General features: G+C 43.2%; 1 protein-coding gene across 1 annotated transcript in view; it reads left to right on the top strand.

The window, feature by feature from the left end:
- Positions 1–5,223, top strand: part of RASA3 (RAS p21 protein activator 3) — a 187,561-nt gene extending 182,338 nt beyond the window's left edge. The window contains exons 23-24 of the mRNA XM_054974731.1: positions 969–1,152; positions 2,894–5,223. Coding sequence (XP_054830706.1) covers positions 969–1,152; positions 2,894–2,969 — 260 coding nt within the window. The 3' untranslated portion in view covers positions 2,970–5,223. The remainder of the gene's footprint in view (positions 1–968; positions 1,153–2,893) is intronic.
- Positions 5,224–12,655: the final 7,432 nt, after the last annotated feature.

Here is a 12,655-nt window from a genome sequence, read left to right as displayed (position 1 = left end):
TCAGCCATGTGTAATTGCAAACCTATGACCCCTCTTACCATTTCCGAACTGCCTGTCCCTTTGCCCTTATCTCTTTTTGCTTTGAGTAAGCAAAGCTTTTGCCAATAGAAAGGTGTCGTTGCCTACATTTAATCAAGCATAGGTGACTGTGCAAAGAGCAAAAGCTCCAACAGAATAGGTAGTGGAAGCAAGTCTTCCCTTCCCCAAACTAATTCACAGCCTGTGCCATGCAAAAGCTCAAAGCACATTGTTTTCCCTGGCTCATTGGGGAGACAGCTGGGTGGTTGTGGGCAGAATGTCCATGTGGATGCTTTGCCTGCAGTCAGTATGGAGAAGAGCTGAGTGTCGTTCCACATGTTCTCCCCTGTGGCTTAGCTGGGAAACGGGCAAGGAAGAAGGAGGGGAGGGTACTGGGCTTCGGGGAGGCCCTGGATGACTCTAAATCATGTTGCTCCTTCTGTGCTGACATGATGCGGAGAAGGGGAGGAAGTGTGGCATGGCAGCAGCATCAGTGAACACAGCAAAGACAGGCTCTGCAGGTCCTTCTGTGTTCCTAGCAGAAGATGTGTTTTTGAGCCCCAGTGTGGAAGCAGACCCATGTTTTAGATGGCTTCTAACTGTGATCCGACAAGTCTGTGGAAGATGCATCAATATGTGGCTGTTAACCATGATAGCTGAGTGAAGGTATGCCTCTGAAAACCAAATGCCAGGCATGAACTGGGGAAGTGTACGACCTTTCTGCTCTGGCTGTGAGCTCTCAGAGTCATTTGAATGGCCACGGTTGGACACCAGGATGCTTGATCCGTTTGGTCTCTTCCTTTTGTTCATTTTCCTAGTGTATAACTTTTTGCTCTTGATTAGTAGAGGTGGACTTGCAGTTGCCTTGGTATCCATTCACTGGAGATGCTTTTTTATCTCATGTTAGTTACACAAGTGTCTCTTTTTTTCCCCTGTTTTCTTTTTGCCAGAGGCTTGTGGCAGCAAATCTGTATATGATGGGCCAGAACAGGAAGAGTATTCAACCTTTGTCATCGATGACCCTCAGGAGACCTATAAGACACTAAAACAGATTGTTGCAAGTGTTAAAACCCTAGAGCAGGAACATGCCCAATACAAGAGGGATAAGTTCAAGAAGACAAAATATGGGAGCCAGTAAGTGTGTTTTGCTCGGGAACACTCCTGAAAAATAGCACTCCAGTCCCCTGGCATTCTTTTCTTTCAAAATACTGAGTGGAGGGGTTTAGTTTTGGCTTGCTTTTCCTGCAGTATTGCTGTCTTTGGGCTACTGTGAAGTGCTTGTTATGCAGGTGCTATTTTGCCATACCCCAGTCCTCTGCTTATGCACACTGTGATCTAGATCTCATGAAGCTTCTCTATAGCTGGACGGTCCAGCCCTGACCAGAAGATAGCGGTTTTGTGTGGTTTTTGTGTCTAATCCTGTGTAGAGAAGTCAGCATTTAGCCACCCTCTGAAGTAGCTCGAGGGCACGATAATGCCAGTTATAAAATTCTGCTTCTTCATGTGGTTAGACCTGCTGTCTCAGGACCACCAACCATTATGCATCTCAGACCCAGTGATCTTCTGCTATCTGGGCTGAAGACTCACTCACTGAGCTGGTATAGATCTTTTGGGCCACATGCAGGTTCACTAGTCCTCTCCCTTGCTTTGCTTAATGATAGGAAAATTTCAGCAGTTACAAACTTTCTTTAAAGGAAATCTCATATGCAATTCTTTCTCTTCCCATCAGCCCCATGAGATCTCTGTAAGCTCATGATAGCAAGTTGTGCATCCTGTCTCACCTACTTGCGTATGCTGCTTCACACCGATTGTTGAGAATTATGGTTTGTTTTAACATGATGTAGGAAGCAGACAATGCTTCTTGCTTTTCTGTATCAAAGAGGGCAGCGGCACCTAGCAAAACAATTCCCCATTGCTCCACAACACTTGCACTTTAAAGGAGCATTACGCCTCACAATTCCACTAAATACATCTGCCCAGATGAAAAGACTTGGGAAATGGGCTTCTTTCAAATGAAGGCACAACCAGAAAGCAGCCTCGAAACTGTTCAAACATGAGCATCCTACTCAATTAAAATATACTGCACGCCCCCCCGCTCCAGGCTGCTTGGTCCAGAGTCATCAACCAAAGGGTACAGTAAGAGATTGTGGTTCCTGGCTTTAAGCTTACAATATAGGCAGAATCTGATTCTCTGAAATAACATGATTGAGGAAGTTGGACTAGTGAAACAGGTTCCTGCAGGTATGTTTTTTTTAACTGTGAAAAATTTATTGGTATCCCATGAGATTTGTTGTTTATCAGGTATTTCTTGTACCGTTGTGTACATGTGATTTTTCTGAACTTGGAATGATTTATGGCAAACACTTATACGAAGCATGGTAATTCTGTAAACTGAATCCTTGGAGAAGGGGCAAGAAAAAAAATGTGATAGATATACCAAGCCAGGAAATTCTGGATTTCAGTGCCATCACTAGGTATACGCACCCCCTTCATTGCATGGTCAATCACTACCCTATACTGCTCCTGTATAAAGTTCTTCCTTTCCAAAGGCTTTGACTGTTCAAAGATGCATTTCCCATGTGAAGCTCATAGACACAATACTTCCATCTTGTTCTTACCTTGTTCATCCATAATGTTAGATGGTTGGTTGGCAAGTCACCTTTTTTGCTTTTTTGGCATCTGAAGCCTTGGTATTCCAGGATATCCAAACTGTTATTGGCCTTCCTGGATTTCCATTCATTTCACTCATGCCAAGGCTTTCTTCTAGAGGGAAAAAGGGAGAGCGCCTTTCCTTCTTTTTTGCCTTAGACTTTCTCCTTCTCTGCAAAATGTATGATAAACATGCCTCTCTTCTTCTTTATTGCTCATTCTGTAGAGAACATCCCATTGGAGACAAGAGCTTCCAGAGTTACATCAGGCAGCAGTCAGAAATCTCAGCACATTCCATTTGAAGTTTGAAAGAAGTTGCTGATAGGTTGAATTAGAAGGAGGAGGAGGAGGAGAAGAAAAAGAGGAGCCACTTGTAGCGAGATGTACATAACGAGCACCAGGCTTGCTGAGCATTTTCTCTCTCCAGGAACTGTTTAAAGTAGTTGCTATGCACTTTAAATTCATCTGGTGTAAACAGATGGAGGAACTCTGCCTTCTTGGTGGTTTTCATTGGTTGTGTTGCATTGTGTTTGTGTGTGTGTTTTAGTGATCAGTTCAATGATCAAAGTGTGTGGACTTCATACGGACAATTTCCACAATCCCTTTACATAACTGAAAGCCAACAACGTTGTTGGAAGCTTTTTTCTAAACTTTGTTATTGGCTGTTGGCTACTTTTTGTGCGATGCCTCACAGCAGTTAAAGAAGGCTTTGCAGCACATCCCCTCCCCCTTTTTAGTGGCATTGTTTAAAACAAAGTGGAGAGTAGCCCCTTTCTGGCAGTCTCCCTATACTGTAGCTTGCATTACCATAGGCCAGGCAAACAGCAGGGCAGTTTGGTCTTAGCAGCAGCTTAATGTTTGTTGAGGGGTTGGCTTTTTAAGAGAAATCTAAATATTTAATGGTACTTCTTAATATTTTTGAGATAAAAGTTGTTTCCATCAAGGCATTTTCTATTTTTGCTATAAGCGGTGCCATAAAGTTAAATAATACAAATTAAAGCAAATAGTCAAAAGTGTAAATAATACAAGACTGCTCGGAGAGACTTTCACAGAAAATTTAGCTTGGATATCGGAGTGACTGTATTTTTCTCCTGTTTTAAAGGATCACACAACACGTTTCCTTCATTCATAGTACTTCCACATATGGGTGGGGGGGAGGGATTCAGATCACGTTCAGTTTGTCATTTCCACATGTGCTCATATTTGACCTCATGCAGACAGTAGAACATAGCGGTAACACCAGGAAGTGGAAATGGATTTACTGTGTAGCACTGTAGTCCCAAAGTGTTCTGAACCTCACCAGGTTCTTTCTCAGGCGAAATGTGAAAAACTAGACACTGCTGTATCTTCTCAAAATACCCTTTGTACAGAGATTGACTGCTGCAAACTAGATGCATTTCAGACACAAATGGATTCTCCCATGTTTACCCATGGCTTGTACGCCCAACACAGAAGCATTATCCATGTTGGAAGACCATGTCTTGTTCACAAATAACATCCCAACTGCCCTAAAAAGGGACAGAGCTGTAATTTCAGAGAAACGTGTTCTAATTAGGGGCTTGTGCTGCTTTAACTGTGTAGGAGAAGTGTCTGCCAAATGGGGCTTGCCCATTCTTTTAGAGACCAGAGCAGAAAGTTGTGAAGGTTTATATACTCAACTGAAGTTCATATTCTCCTAGCTCTGTTTTTGGGGGATGAAATTTATACTTTCTACAAAAAAAAATTGAAATATAGGTGTTTCTTTTTAAAAAATTAGCATTAACACAGTTGTAACTTGTTAAATATGTTAGATGAAGTGGAATGAGTTATGTACCTCATAAATATCAGTAGATATTGCTAAGGAGAGGAAATGATGATGCGATATAAGTGTACGTGATGTTTTATATATGTGTGTGTGTGTGTGTGTGTGCACGTGCATGCGCGCACAGATACATACACACATGTATATGTATGTATTTGCTGTTTAGCTATATGTCGTAACCTCTCTTTAAAGGTCTGCTGCAATGCATGTTGGGTTTTGATAAAAGCCTAAATAACGTAACAGAAGTGATGAGGTTTTTTTGAAGAAGGAAGAAATATTTTTGGACCATAATGAATGAACTTTCAGATTGATATCAAGATTCCATTGTTTTTGCCTAATCACGTTTCTGAAGAAATCTTCAGTTTCCTGCAGGCATTTGGAGCATTAAAGAAATACTGAAACTAAACCCAGCACAGAGCACTCAAATCCTATTTAAATAAATTAATCTCTCTCTCTCTCTCTCTCTCTCTCTCTCTCTCTCTCTCTCTCTCTCTCTCTCTCTCTCTCTCTCTCTCTCTCTCTGTCTTGCATCCTCTATTTTTTTTTTAGTAATGTTACATATTTTCTTGTTCCTTAGCAATTCATTGTGTTAGGGAACTACAGGATGAGAAATGGTATCCTGTCACTTGCCAGCAGAACGACTGGGAAAGGTCTATGTGCCATGAACTGCCCTCTGAAAGCCAGTTTTTTTTTTAAAAAAAAATGTATTTGTAACTTAATAGACTTTTAATTAAATACTAATGACCTGCAATGTGTGTTCTACTTGCCAATAAAAAGTGTTTTATTTCAGAAAAGCGTGTGTGCATGTATCGGTAACTAAAGGATATCAGGTGTTTTAAAAAAGTGAAAGCTTACTTGCACAATTCAAAGATACAGACAACAACACGATACACACACACACACACAACTCTTCCCATATGTAAAAAGTTGCCTGTGGCTTGAAGGGAAAAAAGTAAAACATATTCAACCTTTTATAGAAGTGCTGCAGACTTTAAATTGATTTAATTGGTAGATTAATCAACTGAATCGGCAATCCAATACTCACTCGAGAACAAGCCCCATTGAGCTTCAGTTGCCGATGTTTCATTAAGTAGGAATAGGATGGCACTGAACAGCTTGGGGGATTAGTGAAAGTCAATGTTAATTGATTGGCTGAGATTGAAGGGCACGCATGTATCTCTGTGAGTTGCAAGTCCAGCTTTTCTGGCTGTGGGCTGTTTCAGTAATACAGAGCTAAAAAAAGAATTACAGTTGGCCTTTCCTTTTAACCATGGATAGTATCTTTTTCTTTGTTAAATAGTAAATTGTTTTAAGCTTCCACCAGTAACTCAAAAAGTCACATTATGTTTTTAGTAAAGCAGTTACTTAAATTAATGGGTTGCAGAATATATAATCAGGTTAAAAAATGTAAACCAGTTTGATAATGTGGTGTGAAGCTGGCTAGCATCTTACACATACGTATTAGGAGGGCATGTATGAACATAACCCTGGATAAAACTGACTGTTTATATGTCAAAGTTGTTGTATTGAAGATCTAGTCCAGTCCCCATCGGGTTGCCAGGTGCCTGCTGGTGGTGAACAAACACTGGGAAGTTTGCCTTTCTGCCCATCGATCACTTGCAATCAACAGCAGGAGGCAAGCTGCCTGGAGAGCAACACTACCAGCAGGCAGCCCGATGGGGTTGCCAAGTCTCCTTGACACCTCGGTGGGAAACCTGGCACTCACCTTGGTGGGTGTCTCTCTTGCATGTGCTCCCAGGAGCGCACGAGCTGCACGCTGGTGGGCATGCTCCTCAGGGCCTTTCCCCCCCACTGGCCAAGTCAGTGATGGTGGAGGGCGAAAGCTGGAAGTGGGGGAATCCCCTGCCCCCACAGCCTGGACAAACGTGTGCATGCCTCTGTGCCCTGCCATGATGTCACTTTCAGAAGTGATGTCATTGCCGGGGGGCAGGTGCGTGCATGCACTTCATGCCAGGGTCTGTTCCATAAGAATTAGTGCAAAACACCACTTTGGGCAGATTCTTAAGGAATTGGCCCTGGTGTGAAGAGCGTGTGCATTTCTGCCCCCCCCCCCGGCAACAATATCACTTCCAGAAGTGATGGCATTGTGGCAGGGTGCAGAGGCACATGCAAGTGAGGATTACAAAGGTATGCACTGCAAAACCTGCCCCCCCTCTAAATCTCCCACTGATTGCCAGGGAGACCTGGCAGCCCTAGATCCCTAACATTTTCAAGCCTGAGGGCACTTTTGGAACTCTGCCACAAGGTGGTGGCACAAATACAAAATGGCTGCTGCAAGAGGCCAAGCAAACCACAAAATGACTGCCTCAAGAGGTAGAGCCAGCCACAAAATGTCAGGGAGTAAGGTTATGCATAACTCTAATAGTATCGCTTCAAAATTTCAGGCAGAAGCTCTGTTTAACATGTGTTGTAAAATGAACTTAAAATAATGGCTTGCATACACACAACTTGCCTTCAGCAATGCTGTGCTGTGGTAGCAACTACTGCAGAAAGTTTTTTTTAAAATCTGCACAGCCAATCAGATATGCAATGGCCAATCAGAAGCTCTGCTGATTAAAAGCTCCACCTGGTCTGCCCACTTTCTTAAAAAAGGAAGTACCAGGGAAAATGTCGGCAGGAAGAATGGCACCCACAGGCACCACAGCGAGAACCTCTGATCTAGTCCATTACTTGCTATGTTGCTGGTTGTATGATTCCCCAAGGAGGACTGGGTTTTTTTTTAATTTTGTCTTTTTTCAGTATACTGCTTGGTCACCACAGGATATAGTTGTTCATCTGTTGTCTGATAATGATAAAAGTACATCTTATCAGGCTGTATTATTTGCTATTGTGGCAAAGAAACTGTGCAAGAAGTGTGGGGGGAAAGAGGTCCAAAAACTAGTGTCATTTATGTGGTGCCTCTGACTAATATGGATATATGTACATAATTTCTGTATTTTATTAATGAGTAACGGTCTTGATTTTTTACCAGATATTAACCTGTTATGCAAGGGCCTTCGACTATGGCAATAAAGTTTGATTAAATGGAATCTTAACAAATCAAGCCACAATCTTAATACTGAATTAAATGCCATTAAAGCCACTAGGGCTTATGCACATTACAGTGCATTGAAGTAATGGTCTTACAAGGGGGTAATTCTGTTTAGGATTGCACTGTTAAGCTGTGTTATGTTGTGGCCTAAGTGTCTGAGGACTTAGGGCATATCCACATAGGCTGATTGTCCGTAACAATTTGTCGCAGTTGGGAGGTGAAGTTTTTTCCTGCTTTCCACAGCATCATGGTGCATTTGTGCACCTCCCAGAATTTCTTTAGCTTTTCTCCAATCTTTCCCAATCTTGCAGTTCTGGGAAAGGTCACAGCAAAGCCTGGATGGCTGTAATGTGGGCAGGAAAGTTTGAATTTTTCCAGTCCTGCCCAAATGACAGCCATTTTCCCTGCCCCTGTCCCTACAGCAGTCATTGCCTCCCCCGCCACTAGGAGGTTTATTTGGAGCTTTAATCAGCAATTGAATAACCATGTGCATGCATGAAGCTGCTCTATCTTGAATCAACCATCAGTCAGAGAGCGAAGCTTCAAGACTAGGATGCCTACATTTCCCATTAAAACTTGAGGGAAGCTGACAAGTGTCCAACCTGTGCCTTTTGTCACTTAGTTCCACTCACAGTGTGGTGGGTACAGCCACAAAATGGCTGCAAATGGCTACTACAGGAGGTGAAGCAGACCACAAAATGGCTGCTACAGCTTACCTTTAGTCACACAGTGAAGATCATTGTGCTGTGGAAGCAGCTTCTGCTAAAGCAATGCTTTTAAAAATCTGCACAGCTAATCAAATACCTGATGGCCAGTCAAAAGCCATGCTTGGCAAAAGCTCCATTTGGCTCCACCCACTTTCTAAAAACAGTTGGCGGGCACCAGGAAACGTGTTGGTGGGTGCAATAGTTCCCAAGGGCACCATGTTGGGACCCCCTAGTCTACTCAGGCCATGGTCCTCCAGGATAGCATTGCCATGTCCCCTTACCTTCCGAGTAGGAGGGGGGAAACCCATTACTCGCTATTTTGAAGAACTTTGTAAATGCATGAGGGGACTGGAAGCCCTACTCCAGGGTCTCAAGTAGAGGTCTTTCACATCGGCTACTGTCTGGTCCTTTCAACTGGAGATGCCAAGGACTGAACCCTTGGATTTCTGCATGCAATGCAGTGGCTTTTCCACTGAGCCACAGCCCCTCCTGATATAACAATGTAAAGATATAACAATTGCTTATCAGATTCTTTGAATTCTCGTGTTTCACTTAAAAAAAAATCATTAGCCTTTTCCTTTGTGGAAATATACAGAGAAAGTCATATCTCCTTAACAAAAGAGATAGAGTCTTGCTTTCTTAAAGCTAGGAATTCACAGAATCTGATACAGGGATTGTTATAATACTGTAATGATACCCAAGTGCCAATTTTTTTAAAAAAACAGAAAAGCCCTGGAGTGGTGGGAGTGGCTGCTTCCTGGGTTCTGAGCAGGGAAACCTGCTATGTGCAAGCCCCATTGCCACTATGTTGTATCAACGGCCACAGCAGCGATGAGGAAAATACATAAGCTGGTACCAATGCAGAAAATATTATAATTAGGACATAGATCTCTATCTGTTATACAAATGCTGATTTCCTAGAACCTCCCAATGTGTTAACTCAGGCTGCCAAGCCCCAACTGGGGGCAGGACATCCCTCACCCTGACTTCCCATTGCCCACTGCTACTTGAAGCAACGGGGGAGGGAGGATGGTGGCATGAAGTTTTACCATAGAATTTCTGGTGATTCCTAGAGAGGAGTAACATAACTTCCAGGGATTTCTCTATATGTGATGTCACAGTGTTGACCTGACATACTTTAAAAACAAATTCTGCTTCGCTGTCCCAAGTGAGGGTGGGATATGCCCCATCCCACCAGGGGTCTAGAAAGCTTGATTCCAGTTCTGTGTAGATGTTGTTTGTTGATTAATTGGATGGGATGCATGTTTTTGCATCCATTCCCATCTCTTCATTGAAAAATTAGACCTATATTCTCTTTCATGCAGATCTTTCCCTTTCACATTCAGCACACACACCCTTTTCAGTCCTGCTTTTTATTTCCTGATAAGATTCTCTTTTCCACCAGAAGGGAACTAGAACCATACAAGTTCAGAAAAAAAAATCTTCAGCAATGGTAACTGGGACAGACAACAGTGGCAGAGTCGTAGCCTGGTCAGTACTCCATAGAGATGGAGAAATCCTTTGCCATTAAATAGGAATGAGACCCACTCCCTTCCAAGTGTGTCATCTATAGATTGACAAGAGTTTCCATTGCTATGTAAAATAATGTCCTAATATACTAACCAAATAAGTAGAAATATGTGAGCCGGCTTTTTAAACACTGGAACAGTTTTGATGGATGGGGCAGATTGTTTCATTTCACCTTTTGTGATGTCATAGAAGCAGTGCAACAATCCAGTGTGTGAACAAAAGGCAACACATTTAAAGGGAGGGGGAACCAGCCACTGAGAAAAGCCCTAAATTATTCTCCAGACCTAGTTAACATGAAGAACTAAAAAAATGTCCAAGACTCCAGCCATCGTGTACAGGCGACGTCTAGCAGGGATGCCTTTTGTGACAAAACCTCTACTTGGGACCCACCGAGCTACAGAAACAGCTGACCTCCACAAAAGCAAGAGTGTCAGACTCCATAATTACTCTCTTAAACCTGAGCTAGCAGGGCTGATTGAGAAGACGTTGCAAGAAGCTGGTAAGAAATTTCTTAGAAGACAATTTGGTTTGTGGTTAAGATCTAAAAAAAGAAGAGCATGGCTTCATACGTTGTGTCATTTTCATTTATTTTCTCCAGTGTTTGTTCTGTAGCATGAGCTTTGGTTATTAGCTAATATTGCTAGAAGTTCCAATTCAACAAGATAGCTGTGGTTAGCTGCTTATCCCTCAAAGAAGATTGTTTGCCAAGTTTCTTGTTTCTTAGTAGAAGTTTGGCGTATCACATAGCATTCCTCATCCTGGGGTCATATTTGGTCCACAGTGTAACTGCTAAACCATATTTTGGAGTAATATAAGTTCGGGATGCGGCTTTATTCATTAAACAGTGACAATAAGATAGAAAGCTTCCATCCACCACAGAAAATGGTGGATGGAAGCTTCCCTTCTTATCAAACTCTGTGAAAATGTGTTCTCGTGGGAAATAAATTTGTGACCAGCCATAGCCTTTGAATCCGTAAACTTTCATATGGGAGATTGGTAACAGCTGTCTTTGTAGAAGCATACCAAATAACGCCAGGACAATTTGTGCTGTCTGAATAGGATTCAACAGGCTTTAAAGTGGAGTGGCAAGAGATCTCTGTTGCTTTGCTTTCCACACAAACAAAATGTGTACAAAAGATTGGCCCAGTTAGATAATAAGTCTTCAGCAATGCCATATTTTGGTCTCAGGCTGTAGACTGTAGCTCAGGAAGAGGAAAAGTACTGAGGTAGGCCATGTTTGGTCAAATTTCCTTTACCCCTTGCCAGTCTTCCTCCACAACTGGTCCTGTCTGTGAAACTAGCAGCTGTCACAGATTAGCCAATACGAAAGCAAAGCAAAACTTCTTCCTGCTGTCCCAGGACAGCCTCTCAGGTTGGATGAGAAAGACTAGCTGGAAATATGTGCGGAACTACAAGTGACAAAAGGCACAGGTTGGACACTTGTCAGCTTCCCTCAAGTTTTTTTTTTTTTTTTTTTTTTAAGGGACAAAAGGGGATGGAAAAAGAAAAGGGGGGGGAATGAACTACAAACACTAAACACTACACTTCATGTTTTCCCTTCATACTGTCATAATACAAAAATAGCTCCATAGGATAATGATGGAGTGGTTAATCATACAGAGAATAAACATTTCAAATTCTGATTAAACTTTCCTCCCCCTTCTAGGTCCCGGACGCAATTCTCTCTGTGCAATCGCTGTTGCGGTGCTCTCCTCCTCCTCCCCCCCCCTCCGGCTTCTCCTTTTCTTCGTTCTCGGTGCAGCAGAGTTCCGGGTTTTTATTCTCAAAATCCTTTAGTTGATCTTCTGATAGTATCTTATAGGCCTGATCTTTATATCTAAACCATATTCCTTCCGGGAATAACCATTTGTACTTTATTCCATGGTCCCTCAGAAGAGCTGCAAATTTTTTATACTTAAAACGCCTTTTCCGGACTAGAAATGGAACGTCCTTCAAAATCTTGACTTTCAAACCCAAAAAGTCCAAATCCGCATTGTATGAGTTATATAGGATGGTGTCCCGAATCTTTTTAAATGAAAAGTCAATAATGATCTCACGAGGCAACTGTCACTTTGTTGCATATTTTGAAGAAGCCCGACGGACCTCCAAAATGGCACTTTTAACCTCTTCTTTAGTCGTCCTCGCGGGTATCGCCAATAGTTCCGAGACCACCTCCCACAGATCCTCATTTTCCTCCTCTTTCACGTTTTGGAGACGCAAAGTTGTCTGCGTTCGTTCCACCTGTAGCCCGATCAGCTGGTTCTCCACCAACTTCAGCTCTTTTTTCGTAGCCTTCACAAGTGACGCACTTTCCAGAGCAGACTTCTCTGCCCCCCCCCGCAGCTGCCTTAATGGTTTTCACTTCGCTTTCAATTGAGCCCACCCTTTGATCAGTTTCGTTCAGCTTGTCAACAAAGGGTTTTATGGCTTCCACCACCGCCCTGCGCACCAACTCTTCGAGCGACTCCCCCTTCAAGGTAGCCGAGATTGACTTACCGAGAGCGGGACTTTGCTTCTTTGCTGCCATTTTGGGGGGGGGGGAGGCGCCAACAAAATTCTGGAACTCACCGAAGGGGAAGAACGAGTCTTCTTCAGATCAACCTCTCCTTCACCAACGCTTGTAGAACAGAAGGGATTCGCTTGTTTACGGGCTTCCGCCTGTTTCTTTTATTTGCCGTTTCTCGTTGCCCGGCGGCACTCGAGGCACCGCGCACGTCTGTCGGCCTCCATAGGGACAAACGGGCAATTCCCCCCCCCCCCGCATTAATTTCGGGGAGTTCTTCCCGCAGCGTCCCGGACCCTGGCTCCCTCCCTGGGAGTCCTGGGGGCTAATCCTTGCGGATCAGCCGCCCGGTCAGGGTGCCCGGTCGTTTCCTCCCGGACCAGCCGAGAGGAGCG

This window comes from Eublepharis macularius, chromosome 3 (assembly GCF_028583425.1).
Source record: "Eublepharis macularius isolate TG4126 chromosome 3, MPM_Emac_v1.0, whole genome shotgun sequence".
NCBI lineage: Eukaryota > Metazoa > Chordata > Lepidosauria > Squamata > Eublepharidae > Eublepharis > Eublepharis macularius.
Note: the sequence above shows the minus strand (reverse complement) of the source record. Positions and strands in the feature narration are given on the sequence as shown.